Here is a 25,181-nt window from a genome sequence, read left to right as displayed (position 1 = left end):
GAAATCTTGTAATACTACAAAACAATTATTATAAATTTGATCAAATTAATATGATTATAATGAGCAATATTTCAGAGCAGAGGTGGGGGACTCGAGTCACATGACTTGACTCGAGTCGCAAATTTAAGGACTTGTGACTTGCTTGACTAAATAAAGAAAATGACTCGACTTGACTTGGACTTGAGATCCAGTGACTTGTGACTTGAGACTTGACTTGACCTTCATGACTCGGCAGGACTTGACTTTATAACAACTCTAATTATTATTATAAATCATTGCGACATAATTTGGTAAACAAAACGCAAGCCACTGAACCCGCGGCAGAGGTGTTCCGAGTCTGCGCAGTTCATGACACTGCACGAACACAGCGCGCCAAATACACGGAGCAAGAGAAGCTCGCGATGTTTGGATTAACACTTCGAAACTGTAACGTTATGCATTTGCAAAGCCAGGACGTCACCACTTCATAAAGGAAAGGTATGTAAACGTGTTCTTTAGTTGAAAACCACAGTGTTTTATCGATTAGTGATATTTCTCTTGAACCCAAAATCCAAGACATGTTGTCAAAATGGCCCTAGTATGAGTTTTTATATTTATAATTTACGATATTTAGTAATATTTTCAACGCGGCTGCCAACAGTTCCGTTGAGTCCACAGCTAAATTAGAGTTACGCGCGTCTCTAGGCAACACACTGAATACTGAACGAATCCAGGGATTTGAACGAATCGGTTGAGTGATTCAGTGGCCCATTCTTGCTTGTTCATGAACGAATTAACTGTTTTGACTGAATCGATTCAGTGAACACTTCTGTGATAAAGCTGTGATTTGCCACCACTTACTGGTGGCATTAATGTCATAGAGTTGGTCTATCAGTTAATTTCATATTTCTATATTCAATTTTTTTTAATTAATTATTTTTCCAACAGAACAAACAGAAAACAAAAACGAAACCAAAAAAAAAAAAAAAACCTTAGGCAGACCTTAAATGCACAGTTGTCAATTTAGTTCTTATTAAGATAAAATCAAAGAAATGGATAAGCTACAGGGGAAGATACATAAACATTAACAGCAATAGGCTTGTTGTTTTGAGCCATGATGACAATAGTTTTCAAGAACAATGTAGGCAATCATGCAAAGTGAAAGAAACAGTCCAAATAGGGTGTCTATATCCGATGAAAATTTTGGGTCCATTTTATTTCTGATATAAGGGGTGATTTGTAGTCAGCATATTATTTAAAATTGAATAGCATGTTTTGTTACACACTGAAATTCTTTAGCGTGCTCCCAGACTGAATCCCAGTCTTCACTGGAGATATTTAATGCGAAATCATTTTCAAACATCTATTATCTTTGTCTCCTAGGATGGTCAAACTCAATATAACATAAATATGAGATACATATTTTTATCTTGTATTTTTATAAAAAAAAATCTCAATTACAGACTTATCGGTATACAAAGTAGTATTTTGCCTATTTTCAAAATGTTATATTTAAAACATTATTATTTAAAATGTATAATTAAAAAAGTAAATTTCTGAGGAAAAATGATTAAGGTCGTGTGGCAAAAATATATTTGTTCCTGTTTGGTACTGTGACTTGACTTGACCCTTATCAGGACTCAACTTGACTTGCTTGAGGTGAGCCACTGACTTGACTTGACTTGCTTGATTTGTTTGTACTGTGACTTGAGACTTGCTTGAGACTTGAACATGTGTGACTTGCCCCCATCTCTGTTTCAGAGACTACTAGATTACAGATTTAGTTTATATAACTGAGCAGCAGTAGCGTGCTGTTCTAGTACTTTTATTATCCAAGTGTGATCTCTTTTCATCTTTGTTGTTCTATGTAGCTATACCCAAGGCCCACATTTGTTTTTGGTTTTTTGGCATAGCTATAATAGGCCAAATTTGAATAGTGAAGCATGCAACAGTTTTTATGCTGTAATAAGAATGAAAGACATTTCCATTAGAATAAAAATAAATAATTTGAATAAAATTTAAATTAGATAAATACATACAGCCATTATTTTGTTGTTTGCAGTTAGTGACACTTTCAAAATCAGGGAGCTTATAGCCCACAATTCCTGTCATGTAGCCTAGCTACTTTACAGTAGTTTATAGAGATTATGACAACCACCAAATACCAGCGTTGATATGGTTGAAAAGTATGCACTGTCATTGTTTATGCAACTTCACTCTTATCCAGCATGAACATACACAGATAAACTAGCCTATATTCTATTTTGAGTAAGCGGCTACCATTAAAAATACATAAATAAATAAAAATGAAAATGGCAAATGTTCGCAGTTTTATCTTTTTATATGTGTACAAATGAAAGATAAAATGTAAAAAAAAATAATAATAATAAAAAATATGGTTTAAAAACATTTTTTGGAAATTCGTTATTTTTATATAAAAACGGAATCCGCAGAGACTCTATTTCCCAGAATCCCGTGCGGTCGGTCCGTATGTAATCTGGTCCGGGTCTACACGTAGGAAATGCGTGCATTAGAGTTAAAGCTTATTTCCTGTTACTAGCAACGTTAAATGTTGGTTTCATTGGAGTCCTCGAACTGGTTACTGTTTCTTTGAAATATAATTTTAATGAAATATGGCTTTACCGAATTGCTCGTTGAAGGTAAACAGAGAGCTGTTAGATCCCGGTTTTGAAAGTTACAGGCTTTCACTGGACTCTATTCCTGCTTACAATGTAGAACTGGACGCAGGTGAGAAAAGAGCTTTATTTCACCTGTTATTGCCTGATTTTATTTATTATATACGCGTTTATTTAATCCTTAACGTGACAAATTCATAAACAATCTTGTTCAAAACAACACTGTTAAGTCTCTCACTATAACAGTTCTACAGTCCTAAAGATGCAGTTCTACAACATGTGCATTGCTCTTCATGAATTACAGATGTGTGCATCTTAATTATAATTTTAATGTTAGCCCAAAGTTGTCTTCCACATTATCTGTGGTTTGGGATGCCTTCTCCAAGTCATTTGCCCCATCAGTAATGTGTGTCTTCTTTCAGCTGTGGCTGAGGTTAAACTGAAAGACAGTCAGTACACCTTGGATCATGTGAGAGCATTTGGTATGTACAACTACCTCCATATCGACCCTTGGTATGAAGACAGTGTCTACTTTGTGGACAGCAAGGGCAGAGTTCTCAATCTAACAGTCACGTTGGTGAGTTTATTAATGTCATTTCTGAAATTATGGGTTATAAGGGCCATATATTTGGATTAACTATATTTCCACCCTAGAGCACTTTTTTTTTTTAAATCTCCCACAGAATGCATGTGTGGATCATAAATGCACATGCATTCTTCTTACTAAATTTAATAAAAAGATCAGAGAAAAACAGGGGGCTTAGGTGCCCCAAGGGGCACATGATTATTTAATACAACTATATATCATAATTTAATTGTATGTTAATTGTCAAAAATTTAAACTGAAATTATATTTCTTTTTTTCTCTTTAACTTATTTTTTAATAAAAAACATCAGCATCTTAAATCTTGAATCTTATCATGTTTAGTTTATTCAGTGTATCAACACTCCCAGTTTCTGTTAATTAAAATGTTTGAAAACAAGCAACGCTGTATTTGGGCCTGTATTTGGGAATAATGTTCTGGGCAATGGTGGGAACCTTAGAGTCAAAAAGGTTGAGAACCAATGTCCTAAATAAATGTTTTGGATCAGGAGATACACAAGTGTAGTTTTATAGCATTTCTAGTTTTTCTCTACCAGCAGAGGGCATTAGTGGTTTATAGTAGTGTCAATGTAGAAGTTTTCCTTTTGATTTTGAAAGATTTTGGTTAAATATTGAGCTTAACAGTATCAAAAATATGAATAAAATATGCTTTATTTGCTTATCTTGATTATTATTTTAATTATTTGTTTTATTGAAACTACAGTCATGTTCTAGATAATAGAAATCAATTACAGTGCCCACAGTGTACTGCCTTAATGCACAGTATTTCCATACTGGTTATTTGCTAATATTATTTTTTTATTTTATTTTTGGCATTGGTGAGCATTGTACTGTAGTACATGTACGTACACTTTCTTTTGCATAACAGGCCAAATTTGAATAGTGAAGCATGCAACCATTTTTATCTATTTTTAATATTGAAAGACATCTCCAGGAAAATTATACATTATTTTATTAGAATAAAATTGAAAAAGAATATTTTAGATTACCTTAACCTAAACATTATCTTTAAAAATGCTAATAATGTAATAATAGTAAAAAAATTACTTGAATTATTTAAAGATATTTTGTGTTTCCATTTTAATTTATTTAGACAAAATAATAGCATTTTAATATTAATGCTTGCCTACTTCAGTTTATGCAAAGATCATTTTCTTAATTTCTTTCAGTTGTTTTATATTGTTTTTTTTTTTGATGAGTTTGATTTCAGATGCTGTACCGTACATTCTGAAAGGAATCAAAAAATGCATAATAAGATGAAATTCACAGATGCATAATCAGATGAAATGCCGCATCTCTACAGGATGTTTTGTTCAGAGCTAGTTTAAATTTTATGCTGATGATTTGATTGTAATTTTTTCTCATTCTTGCTACTGACAAGCTGGGTTAAGAAATTACTCGTTATGAAATGTGCCTGTTGCGTTATAATTACAGTTAACATACTGCAATTATCTCTCCTCAGGGAGTGTTTGTATTCTCTCAAAGGCATTTTACTTCTGGGAAAGTGAAAATTGAGACGGATCAGTGTTAATGTGTGCATCAAGCTCCATGGCAACCAAAGGCCGACTGCTGCCCAATTCTTTGGAAAAATTGCTACCTTATAAAGAGTGTAATTGATGATTATTAAGTTCATTGTAATCCTTTTCAAATTGCTGGCTTTGAAGTTCAGCAACATGCAGACTTGCTTGTGTGGCACTTATTAGTTTCATTTCTAAATTGTTTCATTGGCTGATGTCTCATTTGTTGCACACATGTTGTTTAAAAGATCTTTGGCAAGATGTTGACTAAAGCCCTTGAAAAGAACATAATGGTCATGAGATATGTACACAAAAGAAGTTATTTGACGAGATTTGAGTTGATGTTAACTTCGGATTTGTTGCTTCATTCGTTGACTTGCATTCGTTAGACTTCATCTAAACTGGTAACCAGAAAGTTGTCATTCATAGCCTTTATGGATCAATCAGTGAATGTTTCGTATTGTAACTACATGTATTCCTTTTTGCAGTTTGCAACATTATGAGCCTCCAAAATACATGCACAGTTTAATCACGTCTACAAAAAAATGTTTTCTGAAGTAGAGATGGTCTAGGTGTGGTTTTCAGAGTCTGAATAATTGACCAGTGTCCATCATTTGTTTTCCAGGACACAGCCTTGGGCAAACCTCATGAGATGTTCCGTTTCGAATCAGACTCCGGCTCCGGTGAGGGAGAGCAGTTGTGTGCTTCTCTGAGCCTGACTTCTGCAACTTGGGCTGCGCTCTCCGACGGAACTGGAAAGTTGACTCTTTTGCGCACAAGCAAGAGGGGTGAGAGTTCACATATTAAATGGGAGGTAGGAGAAAATTACCCAGATTTTGGCTTAACATTTCCCACTAATCAAATTATTAGTCTATTATTGTTGGCTTAATTTATCTGCTATTTTCCCATGACATTTTGGAAGACACATTGTATTTCTCTGCATATAGATATGAGAGGCACTACATATTTTACATGTATACTGCTTTATTTCACTCCCAGCCGATGTTCAGCGAGCGTCTGGGAGAGCCATTCATCATTATTCACAGCCTGGCTCACGTGCGCTCTCATGTTCATACCATTGAAGTGCTGCTTCTGAGAGTCCAGAAAGACCCATCTGATACCAAAGGCAGCGGTTTCTCAATCTCACTGGAGTGGATCACTGTGGACAACTCTGCTGGGCAGGGTGAGAGTGAGCGTCTCCCTGCTGTTCAATGATTTCAGCTCTTACTTTTAACCCTGAGCTTTGTTTTGTCGGTTGCTGCTGTGCCAATGTTTCTCAGTCATTTGTCTGCATAAGTAAACCAAAGTACATACTCACTGAATTTATTTACTCCCATTTCTTAATACATAGAGTTCACTTGTTTGAATTTTCAATTCAAGTTTTCACTCAAAATATTGAGAATGTTGGTAAAAGTTGTTATATGATAAAATGATATGTGACCCTGGACCACAAAACCAGTCTTAAGTCGCTGGGGTATATTTGTAGCAATAGCCAAGAATACATAGCATGGGTCAAAATTATACATTTTTCTTTTATGTCAAAAATCATTAGGATATTAAGTAAAGATCATGTTCCATGAAGATATTTAGTACATTTCTTGCCAGAAATATATAAAAACTTCATTTTTGATTAGTAATATGCATTGCTAAGAACTTCATTTGGACAACTTTAAAGGCGATTTTCTCAATATTTAGATTTTTTTGCACCCTCAGATTCCATATTTTCAAATAGTTGTATCTCAGCCAAATATTGTCCGATCCGAACAAACCATACATCAATGGAAATCTTATTTATTCAGCTTTCAGATGATGTGTAAATCTCAGTTTTGAGAAATTGACACTTAAGACTGGTTTTGTGGTCCAGGGTCACACATATTAATGTTATCAACAGTTTGAGTGAAAATTTAATTTAAAGCATTTTTAAAGACATTTTGGAAATCGTTGTACATAAAGACAGTATAAGGAAATTCAAAAGTTTGGCATTTATTTAATCAAAAATACAGTAAAACAGTAATAATAATTTATACATGTTTTTTATTTTAATATCTTTTAAAATAGTATTTTTTCTTGTGATGGCAAAGCTGAATTTTCATCTGACATTACTCCAGTCCTCAGTGTCTCGTAATATTTAAAAAATCATTCTAATATTTGGTGCTCAGAAACATTTCTTGTAATTATCAATGTTTTTAACAAATAAAACAAAAATATCTTACTGACCTTAAACTTTTGAATGTATAATTACAGCATATTTGTGTACACGTGATGACAGTGTATGTATTTACTTAACAATATAATAGGTGTATAAATTAATATTTTAGTTTATTAAATATGTCATGTTTAGATTTGAAGTGCAGGAAAATATGTACAAAAATACAGCTAGTAAAGTGCTTTCTTTCTCGCAGATGAGGACAGGAAGTATGGTGTGAGGAAGAGGAAGATGATGAAGGGCAAGTCTGTCCCGCACTACGCTGCCGTGGAGCCTCAGGGTAAAGGAATCGTAGTAGCTTCAGAGAAACCCTTCGCTTTTACTGAGGTGGATGGACTTCCGCTTGAAGAAACACCTGCTGAGGATATGGAGGTGGAGAACTCAGGTGAGAACCGACAGCCAGACAAAGAGAAGGTCATATTGGCATAAACATTTTTCATTCAGGTTAGACAAAACTGTGACCAGAATATTGGCTTTTTTGTTGTGTAATTTGAACCAGTCCCAGATATTCATCTGAACTTGAAAGTAACTTTTCACTCTAGGTTGCACTAGGTTACACTAGGCCTGCAAGAAAAGACATTTGAAGTAGTCACCAATCAACCTAGAATCTCTGAAGTGCTGCAGTCTTGAGGAAGCGCACTTTCATACAGTGATTCAGAGGCTTGCTGTATCCATAGAAACATCAGAAAGAATCATTCAAATAGAATTCCTCAAATAGACTCTGATGAGGACTGGAGAGGACCATGTGCTTCTGCACAGCAGTGGTCATTGGTTGTGTTCATTTTTTAGTTTTGGCGAGGAAGTTTATGTAAAGTAGGCTGTTTTGTTTTATGTAAATACTGGTCAGCTGCTTGAAACATTGGTATGAAATGCATTTAGTTTCCTTTCTGTGATGAAATGAAGCTTAATAGCATTTTTTTTCTTGCTATCCTATATTCCGGTCATAAGCGGTTTATTTATGTACTCTGGTGTATTGAATTAACTAGTGCCTCATTTTCATTAGTGTTTGACATTTTCTTTAGGTCAGAGAGTGCTATTTGAAAATATTGCCTCATTAGAGGAGCTCAGACTTGGACGATAGAGTCCTTTAAGTCAAATATTTGTTTATTTCCTTATATTTTCCTGTAAGTGAAGTGTTTGTTTACTTCCTTTCTGGCAAAGCTAAAACAGTCTATGATTGAAATCACCAAACAATAAGCTTCTAAAATCAAAATCTCAAACATATCAACTGGAAATTTTTTATACTTAACAACTCATCTTATCCTCTTTCTCTCATTTCCTGTTTTCCTCTAATACCTGTATTAGTCATATGAGAATCTGTGAGAAAGGGAACTTTAAAAAGGCCATTTGTTTCCTGTGCACCCTTTGGGCTTTTTTCTGTGAAATAAAGGAGTGATCTCGGGTCATCCTCTTCCTCTTTCTCTCTCCCATTTTAAGAGGCTGAGAGTACTGAGAGACTCCATTGGTAGGTGGATAAAATGGAGGTGCATTAGCTTGTTTCAGAAAGAGAGGTCGACCTTCCTTAGCCACAAAAGACTATTAATGGGCACACGCACACCAGACATTGATATTCTGTTGATTTAAGGGGGTACATGACGAAACCAAAGCTTATACGGTGAACACTGTTATGAGAGGGTTGGGGAATCAATGAAGTGTGAATTAGAAGTCTTTCTAGGCCATACAGAATCGATGCAATTTTATATCAGTAATTATATAATACACACACAGACACAGTGCTTGAAACAATGTCTTTCTCCTTTTTTGTGTTGAAAAGATGAGATTAGATATTCTTTTTAAAAAAAACTTGAAATGTCATGAGGGTGAGTAAATAATGACAAATTATTGTCCATATTTTACACTGTTGCGTTTTATTTTTTTCCTGAAGGCGTTTATTTTTTGGCACCCAAAATGCTCATGATCTAGTTTTCTATGATAGTTTTCAATGACCATTTGTTTTTTGAGTGAATTATTCCTGTAAATTGGCCATATTTTACATTTTTATAGCATTTTATTTTTTCCAAAAGTTTTTTTTTTTTTTTTTTTTGCACCCTAAATGGACATGATTTTGTTTATATCACCATGTTTGCCCTCTCTTTACTTCTTAGAATCAAACATTTTTATGAAGTTTATTGTGATTTAAATAACCATGAATATTTCTTTCTTTTTTTTTTTTATTTCTTTTTTTTTATTTCCATGAGTGGTCTGGGTGGGTTTGGGAGGACGTTTTGCATCTTGTCTGCATAGTATATCAAATCCATATCATATATGGATAGTATACCATAGTAGTATGCCATATTCATATCCATACCATATCAGTATATCAAATGCCAAATCCTGTTTTCCATGATGTACACAGTGATTTAGCAGTGTCACGGAACATCATTGCCCTTCTCTTCATTATCCTGTTTTGCTCAGCAAGATTCCGGTTGGGCTGCAAGTTGACTAGACCTGCAACAAAAGAAGATAATGAGCGTACTGCTCTCACTCCTTATTGCACTCTAAAGCAGCTTTATGGCATGAGAAAATTGTTCCAATTTCACTAATAAGGTTTTGCCAGCACAGTTAAGACTGAGTGGGTGAGACTCCGACCTCTCTGGATGTCTCAGCTCCTTTATTTCCTCATCCGCCTTTCTTTTTACCTTAGTTTTTGGTTGAGAGGTCAACTGCTGCAAACTTTTATGTGGAATTCATTAAGAATGAATTTGAGCTTGCTTAGTGTTGTGTATTAGCACTTGCTCTGTTCGTAGCTTTATCACCCGATTCATAGGTAAAATGGGAAACACTGCTAAAAATCTGTGCCGAATGCAATTTGCATCTTGCTATTCCCCATGTTGCAGGTGGAGTAACGTGATCTGGCAGACTTGACTGAGACTGCACAGCATCACTCCATCACTGTGATCCAGACACATGAATCAGCTCTTTAAAATGCTAAGTGCGCTCGACTACATTATCTGGATGGCAGTGTGACCAGTAGAAAATGTACACAACCATGTCTTCTAAAAAAATTGTTAAATGCTGCACTGACTAAAGCACATCTTAAAGGAGACATGTTTGTACTGAACAAAATAACATCGACTTCAATGACTTAAACTAGTAAATAACACCTGGTAAAGCTGGATTGCAGTGTTTGGTAAATAAAATGTCTCTTATGCTCATCAAGGCTGAATTTATTTGATCCAAAAAAAACAGCAAAAACATTAATATTGTGAAATGTTACAATTCAAAATCACTGTTTTCTATTTTAATATATTTTTAACATACAAATTACTTCTGGTGATGCAAAGCTGAATTTTCATTTTTCAGTCTTCAGTGTCACATGATCCTTCAGAAATCATTGTAATATACTGATTTGGTGCTCTAGAAACATTTATTATCACTATTACAAAAAGAAAAAAATATATATATGTAGCGTTATAAATGTTTTATTGGTGCTTTTGATCAATTTAATGTATCCTTGTTGAATAAAAACTTTTGAACTGTAGTATTTATTGATTACTTATTACTTATGTATTGACGCAAGGTTTGCCACATTGCCTTAAGAATACCTACTAAATTTGCTGTTAGCCATACCTGGTTAAAACCTTAGAAATAACTGTAAATAAATGTAACCTCATTCCTAAAACCAACACCAGAGGTGCTGTAGCCAAACAAATCTACTTAACCTTACCCACAGTTAGGCTGATGATACATGGGGCTATTTTTTTGAGCAATTTTTGCCGGGCAACTTTTTGAGCAACTTTGCTTGGGCACTTTCCCATTGAGAATGGGTGACAAATTTCTATCTGGATATTTTACGTCAGTCGTGGGCTCGGTGTCTCACTTGGTTGCCCGTTGACGGCAACATTGCTCAAAAAGTTGTCCAGTGTATCATCAGCCTTATGGGTTATGGTTTGACCACCCTAATTTCTGTTTGCAGCTGTAACTCTGGGAAAGCAGAAAATCAAATTGACTCGAATTTCTTGGGTTGACATCAAGTGTGTCTAATTACTAATTTGGCAATTAGCTGTTAATTTTATTTGAAGTGCCTTATGGTATCCAAACTGGTCCCCCTGGTGCAACCTGAGGTTTATTGCCTTGCATAAGGGCATAATAGTGATTGTAAACTCCATGTTGGGGGTTTGAAATTATAACCTTACAAATACAGTACCAGTTTGTTGATAAAGTATGTAGTCAACATACCAATAGAACTTCTTTTTTTTTCTCCACTAATGTTCTCAACAAATGGCCTTCCATTGCTAAATAAAGCCACACAATTACACAAGTTGTTGCACACATACAGGTTTAATTTGTCATCTTTGCAGTAGTGTCATAGTGACCTAGAATTCTCATAACTCATCGTACTTTGTATTGCACACATGGTTCAGTGATGGTTGAATTATGTTATGGAAAGAAAAGACAATGGAATTGAACATACAAGCCTGCATTGCAAAATACAGCCTTGTCTTTTTGTTACCATTGCTATTTTATTGTTTAAAGGGTTGTTCGGGATATACTCAGAAAATCTTTGCCTGTAGGGATTCTTAGCCATTTATTAATTTAAGGAAACAAATCATGTGCAAGTCTTCCAGATATCAGTGTAATTTAATTATGCATTCATTCGTAAACATCTGTTTTCAATCAGGTGTCACTTCCATTGTTTTGATCACAGATCCCATCTACTTCTGGCAGCAAACAGAAGAGGATGTGACCGTGAATGTGCGGTTACCTGAAGGCACCACCAAAGATGACATCCGATTCAAGCTCACTGTGGACTGCCTACGTGTTGGAGTAGGGGATTATGCACCGCTGTTGGATGGGCAACTGTTCGCTCCTGTAGATCCTGAGGCCAGCATCTGGACCATTAAAGATGATAAAAGGTGAAAAAGATATACAGTAGGTGGAAGTTAGAATTACAAAGGAATAGAATTTATCACCTTATGCTTACGGTGTTTTTTTCCCCCTAAAATTTCATTGTGGTTTACTCACCCTGATCGTGTTCCGAACCTATGACTTCATTTGTAGTACACAAAATGGAGATGTTTTGCACAATGTCTAGGCAAAGGGTGATTTATAATGTCCAAAAAGTACACCAAAATGAAAAAAAAAAGAATAATTGTAGATCAAAAAAGCTCCACCGCAGTTCTCATATCCACAATAACGTTTTTAAGTGAAAATGCTGATATTGGAAATCGGTACGGAGCCCCACATGACATACATGAAAGAAACATACATTTTGTGGCCATGAATTAAGAATTACAGTGCAAAATGTATTAATTTGTGTCCATTTTTTTTATCGATGTGGTCCCCCATTTTACTTTAAATAATCGTCATGTTTTATTAGTTCTCATTTTAGGAAAGTTATGTCAGTGTTTCCATTATTTATTGTAACTAAAACGAGGGAACAAATTAATTGTCGTTGGAGGAAATTCTTCATTTGTGGCCACGATTTCTTACTTTTCCCTCGCAAGTCATTTATGGGGCTCCATAATAAATGTTATTACTTGCATACGTAAAAATACACTTCTAAAAATAAATGCATTTTTAAAAACTAAAAACCTTTTTTTCATGAAGACTAGTTTGCAGTTCAAACAAAAATCTGAACTACTGGCTTGACTGGACAAAATCCTTAATCCTTCATATGGACCACAAAACATTTTATCTTACCACTATGAGTTGACCTTGTTGCCATGGATGATGTCAGCGTGCTTACTTACTATGCACACAGTGATTGGCTGAGAGGGAAAGGGTCTCTGTCAGAGATTTATTCATAGAAATATTGTAGAGCGCAATATTATTTTGCCATTCATATAAAGGTTTAAAAATAAAATGTTGCCACATTCAAAAAAAGATTTTATATGTTAATTGTCAGCCTCTTACATCTGTGCTTCTAGTAAACAATTAGCGGATATGCATATAAACAGCCTTTTAATTAACAGAGTAGAATAATCATGGCTGATAGTGAGACATGCAAACGTAAAAGAAAACCAAACTGGACACAAAAACAGGTGTTACATCTTGCCCAACTGGTTAATGAAAACAAGGATATAATCAAAGGTAAATTTGGAGTAGGGATAACCTCCAAAACCAAACGCGATACATTTTTAAAAGCACATTATTGTCATGTGTGGCGAGTGGCGCAGGTGTCGCTCATTATCATTAACTCCACCGGCCTCGCTCCGTTCCCACGGCTCTCGGCCCCGCCCCACTCGCCACATAATGTTTCTAAAATGTTTATGTTCCGAGTTGTAATAGTTGTGATTTGGTCTTAGTGACTTAGTTAGGAGTCACTTCACTACTCCTGTCCTGACGTTTCACAGATTTAGGAGCTAGTTTTAGCACTAAAACATTTTGTGAAATACTCTAGAAGTCCTAAATTTAGGACTGACACACCCATTATTTTTAAGATTTTCTCCTAAATCAGCAAGTTATGAGCTACTTGTACGGGTCCAGATTTATGTGCTTATTTGGAGCTGAGCAGTTTTTGGTCTCTATATGGCAAGGGGCAGACTGGAAATTCTGTTAAACATCTTATTTTGTGTTTTACTGAAGAAAAAGTCGTACGGTTTTGGAACACGATGAAGGTGAGTAAATAATGACAGAATTTTCTTGAAATTTCAACAGCGTGTTTTCTAAATGTAAATAAAGCTTAAGAACTGTTGTTGTTCCACATTATGTCTTGGCAAAGACTTAATATATTGTGTATATGCACAAGAGGATTTTGGCAAACACTGAGCCGAGGCAACGCATATGGAGAACAACCGCCCACAGTGTTGTATGTTTATGAGAGGTGTAAGTTGCCACTGTGCCTCCGTACACATTCATCTCATGTGTCGGTTTTACAAAGTAGCCATTTCTCAGAAACATGATTAGAGCATTAGTTGTTCATCTGATTTGAATTTCCACATCCTTCCCTTCATCCGCTGTTCATTCCTCTTTCTAATAAACATCACCTCACGTCTCGTTCACTCACCACCTCCTCCTGAGACGCAAACAACCCCTCCCTCTCCATTGTTCTCAGTCCTCTCGTCTGTGTTTCCAGATCCTTGATTTTAATAAAAGGCCCCTGATGGCCCCTCTTGTGCTCTTGAGTGTGTGAGCCAGATGCTCTCTGAGTTCGGATTTGAGTGTTTATACTTGTGTTTATGTTTTCTGTCTGTTGTTTTTGCAGTCAATGTAACTGTCATTTGCATTTGTATGGGAACCCAAAGCGGTCCTCATTATGAGGCATATACAATATAATGGAATATATAAAAGGAATTGTTTTTGTCAGATGCAATCAAATAGATTGGAAATGTTCCATCCTTAATAGTACTTGTACACAGAGTTCAAAGGGAAAACAGAATTAATTTTGATTAAGTCCTTTATTTATAACAGAACTGTCAACACCATAAAGCAAAATGTGATCTTATTCAGTGATCTGTGTGATGGGAAATCATTTGAACTTTATCCAGAAGTGCCAAGGAGGTTTACATGATATCCTTGTGATACTAAAATTGTGTTTGGTCAGGTTTTTTGAATTATTATTTAGAGTTTTTGTTTGTGTAGTTTGGAGGTCTGTCTACAGAAGCGAAGTGAAGGGCCGCTGTGGTCCGAGGTGGTTCTTGGGGACCGGAGGGGAGAATATCTAATGAGTGATGAACAAAAATCACAGCTTCAACAGAGACTCTCGTATCTCACTTCTGAAGACCTGGTCAGTTTCTTTCACTAACTTTTGGGGATTAAAAAACACTATTTACTTTTTTATTTTTTGTAGCTGTGGGTCTTAATTTTTGGAAAACTTATACAAATAATTTTCACACAATAAATAATATATGTTCATTTCACATTCTTTTTTGATTATCATAGTTTTAAATGTGATCGTTCTTATTTTTATGATGGATTTTCATTGTTTAGAATTTAAAGTTTAGGAAAAGAATTTTTTTTTTTTTAATACATAAAAGTTATTTAAAACGTAGCAAAGAAATGCACTGAAAAAAGTTTCTAAATTGTTAGTATTTGTTTCCTATTTGTCTTCATAGAATCCAAACCCAGAGAAGGAAAAGCCCCCTTGCAACGCCCAGGAACTGGAGGACTGTGACATGTTTCCGGAGGACAGCTCTACATTGATGCGCTTTGATGGTGCCACTCTGAAGCCCACCCATGTGGTAAGGCCATAGAAATACAATAGGCTGGACGTGGCTTCAAAGTCCAGATGTTGTCTGCAATTGGTTAGATAGATTTCACGTTGTCATTATTTAGATGTAAATTATTGTCCAGTTGAACTACTGTGAACCAGTGATATACAAAAACAACAAACACCATTTAACGTACATGTTTAGATTTTCGGTTTCCAAACTTATGTTTGAAAAGTATAGCATTTAATGAATGTATTTTAAAATTAAGCCTATTTTGAGCATTAAAGATCTTTGCATCGATATATTCATGAGCTGGTTCTACCCGACAAGATTGGTTTAAAAAAACTTGATCTGATGTGATCTTAAAGATTTCATAGCTGTCGGATCAGTGTTTGAATTCCTATTGACCTAGTGCAACCATTATCTTGTTGAAGTTCCCATAAGAGGCTCAGGATCTGTGCTGTTATGTTGAGATGTAATGCATCTTAAAATAAACTGTGCTGTAAGAGTGTCAGTGCAGAAGCACAATATTGATTTTTCTCTTGCTGCGAGTAACATTCCTGCACTTGATGGTTCGGCACAATCTAGCACTGACTCTGTCTTTGACATGCAATCAAAGGATCAGTCACCTAAACGTGAAGTGGCTGAACGCGAAGTCAGTAACATGATTGATTTTAACTTTCATGCCAGAAATCTCCGTGTTTAATTGCAAGAAATAAAGTCCTCAAATAGTGGCTTTTATTATAGTTTCAGCTGTGCTAATCAAGTCATTTCTCTATATTAATTTAGTATATACCAGGGTTCCTCAGATCTTACCCTGGAGGTCCAATCCACTGCAGAGTTTAGCTCCAACCCTGATCAAACTCACTTGTCTGTGATTTTCTAATGATCCTGAAGACATTAGGTGCGTTTACATGTACACTTTTTTGTCATTCCGATTAAAATCATTCCGATTGAAAGATTCGATGAACTGTTTACATGAGACGTTATCTAATCCGATATGGTGTTTCCATGTGCCTGTGCTTTCGATTTTAGGATATGCTAATAGCCTACAGTGACAACAAAAACAAGTCACCAGAGGAAAAAACGCCCATATTTACGTTAATATTTTTAATATCTGTTTGCACTTGCTTAGAATAAACGGTTAATATTTGAATCCCTTGCGTTCATTCGAGCGCTCAGTCATATGGCCAGAACGCGATCATAGAAATCATATGTCCCTCTGTAATGCAGCTGAGATTAATTGTACTCTGATACTACAAAGTTGTACTGTACTTAAATGGAACAAATACACGATTTCTTACCAAGAGTTGCTGAACAATGAATCAAAGGAGCATTGCTTTATCACAATCGTGTTTCAGAAACATTCATGGCGTGAGCACGTATAAATTCAAGCAGATCGGAAATTATGAATCTGTCATCTATACAAATACAAATGACAAAGGCAACTTTTGGTCAAGTTGTTTATTTTCATTGAGCTACTTTCACTATCATCACTGTGTTGTTTCTAAGCAGAAAATTGCGCTTCATTTCAGATCTGTTTTTCACTCCGGACATGAGAGCAGATAGTCCGTCACACAGCAAGCGTTCTCCTTTCTAATGTGTTTTTAACTGTATAATGGAAATTTTAACTTTATACCTCCACTATTACCCAGTCTCTACTGCAGTGTCGGTGTCCCCAAATCACAGAATGTACCGTTGCCGACATCATCACGTTCACGTTTCGACGACCCGACCTCTGGACGTGATGACGTAGACGCAAAGTAATCGGTTTAAAGTGTTTACATGGCATGATTTTAATTTTGTTCGGTTTATAGAAAGGTTTATCCCACCCCTCTCAAACCGATTACAATTTCATTCGGTTTGGGCATTTTTATTCCGATTGAGGTGTTTATATGGAGCATTTTCATTCGGATTGGACTTTTAAACCGATTACAATGCTCCATGTAAACGCACCTATTGATTAGCATGTTCAGGTGTGTTTGATTAGGGTTACAGCTAAACTCTGCAGGAAAGTGGATCTCGAGGTCCAGATTTGAGGAGCCCTGGTATATACTGTACCTATTCATACAAGACAGAATTAAAGCCTAATTACACCTGATTATGAAATAGTTCTTAGCTTATGAAATGCAGACGTTCTTTAATACATAATCCAGTATATAGTAGGAGAGTTAATTGCATGAATTATTTTGAGAAACCTGCATGCATGCATAAATTAATATTTAAATTATATATAAATAGATATTGTCTAGTTCACCCAAAAATGAAAATTCTGTCATTTACTCATGCTCATGTCCTTTCTCTCTTTATTTGGCGGAACATAAAAGAAAATATTTTGAAAAATGTTTGTAACCAAATTCTATTGTATAGAAAAAAATACTAAGACAATTTTCAAATGATCTTTTTTTAATGTTCTGCAGAAGTATGTTATACAGGTTTGAAATGACACGAGGAGGGAGGCTAACAGAATTTTCATTTTTGGGTGAACTATCCCTTTAATACCCATTTAAAACCCATAAATCTAATCCCATTACTTATACAACTGTAAATGCATTCATGCTAATTCTGAGCTGCAATAAACGGTCTGTAAATGTATCTAAATATTCAAATGTATCTAATTATTTCAGATGGCCCTTGCAGCCTAAAAGTAGGCTAATAAATGTTAAATTAAATCAAATATTTCCAATTGATTTTCTAAATATGTTCTAATATTTCTAATCTCACAAGATTATTTATATATATCCATAAATTAGTGACAAACAGTGCAGGATAATGTATCACTCACAGCTGACATGTTAATACTGAACCCTGTGGAAGGCTATGTTAAATTATTTGTCTGATCTTCTGTCTTTCATTTATAGTAGGTGTATTATTTCTGGTGAAGCAAAGATAATAAATGGTTGCAAATCCACTTAACACTTAAAGTACACAGGGCAATCATTTGTTACCATTTACATTTATTCATTTGGCAGAAACTTTCATTCAAAGCATTTTATTCTGCATTTATTAGTAGTAGTAGTAGTAGTAACAACAACAACCAACAACAATAATAATAATAAATAATCAATCAGTCATTATCATTACATGGCTTTTTATTTGCTTTTCATTTTTGTCTGTACATGCAGTACATTTTGTAAAGGCTTTCAGACTTTTCTTTTTCCATAGAATAAAATTCCACGTAGAATCGTCCCCCCCCCCCCATCAATTCCTCTCTTCCTCTCACTTCTAAATCACTTAGATTGATGCAGCGAAACGCACTGACCTTTTTCTGAGTGCACTTGCTCACAGATTGTAAATGCTCTCTCCTGGTTCTGAGGAGAGCCTTTCCCATGTCGACCACTTCAGAGATTTCAGATTGCATGTTTGTGTCCCTCAGCTGGGTGCTGGAGCAGACTTGAAAGAACTTGTATTTCTTTGTGTTCCTGTAGACTGGCACCTTTCCTTTTGAGAGAGACACTCGTCTTTCAACTCGAAGTCACGGCGGAGTGAAGGAGACGGTTGACATTTACTGTATATGTGAATGATGTGTATCTCAAGAGCTCCTCACCACAGTTTGAGATGAGCAAAGTGCTTTTCCGTTAAATATAGACAGTATAATGCTGGAGATGTGGTGATGGATGGTTATTTTAATATTTGTCGCCATGAGATCTGTAGTAATGCATTGCTCAAATGCTACTTTTGTAGTTGACATGATTAAATGAAGAATTAACCCGTCAGATGTCACTTGAATTCATGGGGCTCAGAGATAACGGTGTTTTGTTCCTCTGTGGAACAAAAAAGAAGACCAGGATTATTATGCTTCTAAATGCAAAACCGCTAGAAAACTAATTGAAATAAAATAAACATTAACTGAAATAAGATAAAATATATAAAAAAATTAATTCACTAAAAATAAATTTTTAAAATTAAAAATCACTAAAACTGTAATAAAAATGTATAAAAACTGCATAGACATTATAAAAAATTTTTTTAAATGGCAAAAAAAACCACTCAATTAAATGACAAAAAATTACTACAATTAAAGTAATTAAATATCTAACTAAAATTAATAAGTAGCTAACTCCAATTAAAAGTGAAAATATAAAAAGTATATTATTATAATTAGTGCAATAATATTATAGTATCTAAATTATATTAAAATAACATTCATGATTTTCAGGTGGTGTGTGTTGATCTACACTAATTTTTACACCAAGGTAAGGATATCTACTGTAAAATCTGTCTGAAAAACACAAGTGTTTTTTTTGGTCAGTGAAAATATTGGCATGCCAAGTAAAAATCGGAAACTGCAGGCCAGCAGAAAAAATGCCTTATTGTTGAGCTCTTCACAGCTGTGGCGTTCATGAATTAAACATGAGACTGTGTGATGTTCTTGTGAAGCAGTTCTGGCACAGCCAGGTGCCCATTTGTGGAGAGCCATAAACATTTCGACCTCTCAGCAAGAGACCAAACAGTACCAAGTGTAACTCTGAACATAATGAAACAAAGGTTTTAAGAGCCTTTATTTTAAGATGTTTCATTATCGGTCCTCCTGTTCTCTTTGTGTGCTCCTGTTGACACCATAATGGGGTCAGTTACATTCGCTCTCATAAACAATACAGAGACACACACGTTTCAAAATCCCCTCATAATTACAGTCTAGAGAAGTTGGCTTTGTGTGCAAGTTTTTTTTTGTTTTTGTTTTTTTCAGGGAAAATGAGTGGTGACAGTATATAACTGGACTGTAATTGCCTCATTTTATTTATTTATTTTTGAGTATATAATGAATAAGATCTGTGGTTAACATATACTTTTTGTATGTAATGGTTTCATATGTGCTTAAAAATACAGTAAAAATAGTAATATTGAAATATCATTTAAATGAACTGTTTTGTATTTTAATATATTTTAAAAATTTAATTTATTCTTGTGATGACAAATCAGATTTTTAGCACCCATAGCTCTAGTCTTCAGTATCACATGATCCCTCAGAATATATTTGCTGCTTAATAAACTTTATTTTAATCAATGTTGAAAACATTACACTGCTTTAATATTTTTGTGGAAACCATTCTTTTTTTGTTGTTGTTTTTTGTTTTTGAGATTCTTTGATGAATAGAATGTTAAAATAACAGCATTTATTTGAAATAGAAATCTTTTGCAACATGCGTGATGATAATCTGCGGTGATTGGTCTGATGACCCAGTCTGTTGTGATTGGTCTTCTGCATGAAGCACATGTCAATATTAACGGAACGCACATCCAGTGTTGCCAACTTAGCAATTTTGTTGCTAAATTTAGCAACTTTTCATACTACCCTAGCAACTTTTTCTTCCAAAAGCACCTAGCAACAAATTTAGCAATTTTAAAAAATTTATTTGGCAACTTTTAGCAACTTTTGACTGTTCAACTGTTCGTACGTTCATTCTATGAATCGCTCGTACGCATTTCTGAGAAACGATCGTAAGATCAAATTTAGGACTGTTTCTGCGCAACAATTTATAAATGAAGCCCCTGGTAAGCTCCAACTCCTGGACAGCCTTTGACAGAACCCTCATGAGCTCCTCTTGGAGGTCTGGGGGCCCCGTGCCGTCCGTCTGATCAGGCTCCGATCCTGCCCAATCCTCCCTCTCCGAGGCCGAAATGGACATCGAATCATCCCTCTCCTCCTGACCAAAGGACACAAACTCCTCTGTTGGAAGGAGGGCGGAAGCAGTCCTCGGGGAAGGAAACCAGGGAACGGGGCGACCGTTGGGTTTGGAGAGGGGAGGGGGGGCCCCACCAGCGGCACGCTGGCAGCAGTGGGCCTCATCCCAAATAGGCCGCGAGTCATATCGCGGCGAGTTCAGAGCACACCATCCGGCAGGTCCGCACAATATTCGCAGTCGGACTCGCCCAGCGCCGCCTTGGCATGGCCCAGTCCCAGGCAGGCGACACAGTGATCGTGTTGATCCGGTGATCTACTGGTCCCGCGCAGATCTTGTAAACTGTAGCCGTAATGAATTCAGCAGGTGAAGTAGAAGATTCTGAAGTAATTGTCGCAGGCACGCATTTATACTGCCCTCTTCGTGACAGTTGGCCAGTCGTTTGGACTGGTGTGAGCCAGTAGAACTTCAGGAAAGGTTTGAAGGGAAGGAGTTTCCAAAAATCTTCTTAATTTTCAAAAATCCATAATAGGGGCAATTTAAAGTATTGACTTCTTTAAAAATAAATAAAAAATGATTCCAAACTTTTGAATGAAAGTGTAATATAGATTGTAATATAGACAGTGGTGGCAATTTTAAGATGCATTTAAGCATGTGAAGCTGTCACCAGTTGTGAAGAACGGCGGCTGCACACTGCTCTGAATTTAATACGCAGTTACCAGTGAGCAGAGCAAGATGAGATTTTGAAAATGGCATTTTTAAGGAGATGTTGGCAGCCGGCAATTCACCAAATGGTTTTTAGGACAAGTGTAAAGTGCAGAGCTACAAAGACGTCACTGAGAAGTCATAACACTTCAGTAAAACATGAAAACGGTCGTGATTCATAAAAAGTAAGAGACATTTTACATCATGTCTGTGACAATAATGGCGGTTGACTTACAGCTGCACCCATCTTGCATTGCTGTTGTTTACTCTTGACGTTTCAATCCTGCTGTCGTTTCAGATGGGCGCCTCACAAATCAGCTCTTTTATGAGAATATGCATGGAGATCTTTTCCTTTCTCATTTCATATTCTGCTGTAGTGATGGCATAATAGGCAGACAGTACAATGAATAAAAAGAATTCATTATCCATTCATATTCATGATGTGAAATCTTAAAGAGGCAATCACATACACTCTCAGAAATAAAGGTACAAAAGCTGTCACTGGGGTGGTACCTTTTCAAAAGGTACACTTTTGTACCTATTAGGTTCAAATATGTACACTAAGTACTAATATGTACCTTTAAAGTACCAAAATGGACCCTTTAGGTACAAACATGTACCTTTTGAAAAGGTACCGCCCCAGTGACAGCTTTTGTACCTTTATTTCTGAGAGTGTAGAGAATAGTTGTTGTTTTTTTAAGATGAAGACCGAATTGGTTGTTTTTAAGATAATTAATTATGCAATTATCCAGACCAATTTATAAAAAGTCTAAAGTCTAATTATAATTGGAACTTAACTTTTGTTTTTATTTACTTTTTAATTCTTTCTTTAAAAAAATACTTTTATAATAGAAATGCTTTTATTCAGCAAGCACATGTTCAATTGATCAAAAGTGACAGTAGTGGCTTTTTATTTATTTTATTTTATTTTTTTCAAATAAATGCTGTTCTTTTGACATTTCTATTTATCAAAGATTCTGGAAAAAAATAACTGTTAAAAAAAAAAGACAATCAGCATATCAATGAGTTTTGAAGGATCATGTGACACTAAAAACTAGAATACTGATGCTGAAAATTCTGATTCATAACAGGAATAAATTACATTTTAAAATGTTAAAATAGTAGGTTGTAAAATATTTAATTTCACAATATTACTGTTTTTACTGTATTTCTGGTAAAAGTGAGCACAAACTTCTTTCAAATACATTAAAAAGTCCTACTGAAACTGTTTTTTAAATGGATATATGCTATGGTGTAGATTTTTGTAAATAATTTTGACATAATTTTGAATTATTTACATGCTTTCTCTTGTATTTTAGGTGAGCCTAGGAAGCCACCAGTTCCTTTTCTCTGTTCATATTGACCCCTCTGAGATGCCCGCTTTCAGCTTACGGCACGATGTTGATGCACTGCTCTGGCAGCCCCGTCCCAACCAGGACAACGGTGTATGGGAGCACATTTCAACATTTAACGCGCTCGGTAAGGCCAGTTATGAATAATGTGAAATGTTAAACTTCCTTATAGTGTTTTTAACAACCTGAGGCAACCAGCTTTCTTTTTCTATCCTAGTCGTTAGGCTACATCTACATTCATACAGATTTTCGTTTAAAAATGCTCTTCATCCACATTAGCGTTTTCCAAACGTTTCTCATCCGCACTGAAACATTGGAAAATGTTAAATTCTCCTTACTGCACATATGTAAAGCCCTCATAAAAGTTCACTGCAGCAATACAGTCAGAACAGACATAAGTTTTCATGCAATTCTTCTGGCAGCATCCAGGTCACGCTCACTCCTCATTATGTTTGATCTAAAATGCAAAACCTCATGTTTTGCCGCAGGATTCTGAGTACATTTTCTGTCATCTTTGCAGGACTGTAATATGGAGAGTATACAAAGTAACAAATCTTTAGCAACAGTATGAAAGGTAATAGCACATAACAGGCACAATACTGGTATAAACATAGCTACCTATTGGTACAATATGTGTCACATGACTAAAAATGTGTCATCGTTTTCACAGTCCACACTACAACAACGTCTTCAAATTTATCCACTTTGGAGAGCATTTTCAAAAAGCTCCGTTTTACTTGACAAAAACGCTGCATCAGTGTGGACAGAGGGCCAAAACGGAGAGAAAAAAATGCATTTTTAAACGAAAACCTATTAGTGTAGACAAGGCCTTAGACATTGAGACAGTGTTTTGTACCCAGTTCTTCTTATACAGAAAGTCTTAGTTCTTGTTTCTGTTTCAGGTTATGTTCAGGCTTCAAAACGCGATAAAAAGTTTGCAACCTGTGCACCCGACTTCTCTTACGCTGCTCTTTGCGAGTGCCTCAGGCGTGTGTTCATTTACCGTCAGCCCTCGCCGGTCGACACGGTGCTCTTCAACCGGAAGCAGGGTCGGCAGGTTGGGCAGGTTGCCAAACAACAGGTAGCCAACTTGGACACCAATGACCCTGTACTTGGCTTCAGGGCCACTAATGAAAGACTGTTCGTCCTGACTGCAAACAACCTGTTTGTGCTGAAAGTGAACAATTAAGTATTTTTTCTGGATGAGTTGACCCTTCTGCTCCAAGGTTGGTCTGGGGCTGTTTGAGGTCATTGTTGAACATTCAACTTATCCAGTATATGACGGTCATATTTCAAGACCAAGTTGGTATGAACTTCTCAAATGTATCTGCGTTTCTGTGTATGTTAGTATTTGTCTTTATATGTAAAAAATTAAGCTTGAAACACGTTTATATGTTCCTCCAGAGACACAATCTATAGCATGAATGTCACATTGCATTCCGTTAGAATGTAAAACTGATACATAAAATAAATAAGCATCTTCAAGACCCTGTCTGTTTTCCTCTTTTTTTTTTTTTTAACATTTTGACCACAATCAGTGCAGAATTTAGAAAGTATTTGACATTGTTGAGTTCCTGGCAGACCATGACCCCATCAGAACAAACCTGCGACTCTTTTTGACAAAGCAATTATTTCACCATGAGTCAGCAGTCAAAATCAACAGATACCAAATGCCATGAGATGGCATCAAAATTGGACAGGCAGGTGTGACGCATTTCGGAAAAATTGGCTATATGCTTATTTCATTAATTTGTATACAGTATATATTTATTCAGTTTTTACATATATATATTATACACTGTACATATCAAATAAAATGCTGAATAAATATGTAGAAACATTTTAATATTAATATATAATATTAATCACACATGTCAGTTCCTTGATTTCAAGGAAAGCTGTATACTGAACAACCAAGCAACATATTCTTACAGTCTCTCGTGTTTTTCTTTGGTTTTGCAATTAATCTTCTTTATGTCTGTTCAGGCTATTGTACGCTTGTTTTTCACCCTGTGCTACGGCCCTTTCAAATATAATTCGTCAGGATCCATAGAGATGTGCCTGGGAGATGGATCTGTCTCATCTGTTTTGTTTAGTGGGGTGAACCTTATTTGTTCAGGCCTCAGATTAAATCATGTGTTTGTGATTAAATTAGCCTGTGATGTTTGGATTCATTATCTGCACCAGAATCACTGGACAGCTGAGAGGAAGATCTGTGAATTCTTCTAATGCTTGAGGAGATGTTGCTTTCTTACTGTGGTGTACACGGACAGCCATCATCAGGTGATGCTTTTACATGAGTGAAGGCTGTTTGCAAACAGACTTTTAACAAGGAATAATTAACAACAGATTGATTGATTAATCAATTTCCAGTTTGAATTATTTATTTTTTTTGCAGTCATTCATGTACTATAGCTGTTTAAGCAATAATTTAGCTTCATTCTGATATTAAATGTCAGTTTCAG

At 35.6% G+C, this 25,181-nt stretch overlaps 1 protein-coding gene across 3 annotated transcripts; it reads left to right on the top strand.

Annotated features, from left to right (window-relative positions):
• Nucleotides 1-308: 308 nt before the first annotated feature.
• Nucleotides 309-24,224, top strand: nudcd1 (NudC domain containing 1). Of its 3 annotated transcripts, none has more exons than XM_058754313.1 (10): nt 310-477; nt 3,038-3,192; nt 5,362-5,550; nt 5,736-5,919; nt 7,139-7,327; nt 11,591-11,798; nt 14,467-14,611; nt 14,940-15,065; nt 22,684-22,843; nt 23,619-24,224. In XM_058754313.1, the coding sequence occupies exons 2-10, from the start codon at nt 3,100-3,102 to the stop codon at nt 23,903-23,905; spliced, it is 1,581 nt and encodes a 526-aa protein (XP_058610296.1). In that variant the 5' UTR covers nt 310-477; nt 3,038-3,099; the 3' UTR covers nt 23,906-24,224. The 3 variants fall into 3 exon arrangements, with proteins under 3 accessions (XP_058610297.1, XP_058610296.1, XP_058610295.1); XM_058754312.1 differs by lacking the exon at nt 310-477 and adding an exon at nt 2,484-2,727; XM_058754314.1 differs by lacking the exon at nt 3,038-3,192 and having other exon boundaries at nt 309-477.
• The last annotated feature ends 957 nt before the right edge of the window (nt 24,225-25,181 follow it).

Source organism: Onychostoma macrolepis, chromosome 19 (genome assembly GCF_012432095.1).
Source record: "Onychostoma macrolepis isolate SWU-2019 chromosome 19, ASM1243209v1, whole genome shotgun sequence".
NCBI classification, from domain to species: Eukaryota; Metazoa; Chordata; class Actinopteri; order Cypriniformes; family Cyprinidae; genus Onychostoma; species Onychostoma macrolepis.
Note: the sequence above shows the minus strand (reverse complement) of the source record. Positions and strands in the feature narration are given on the sequence as shown.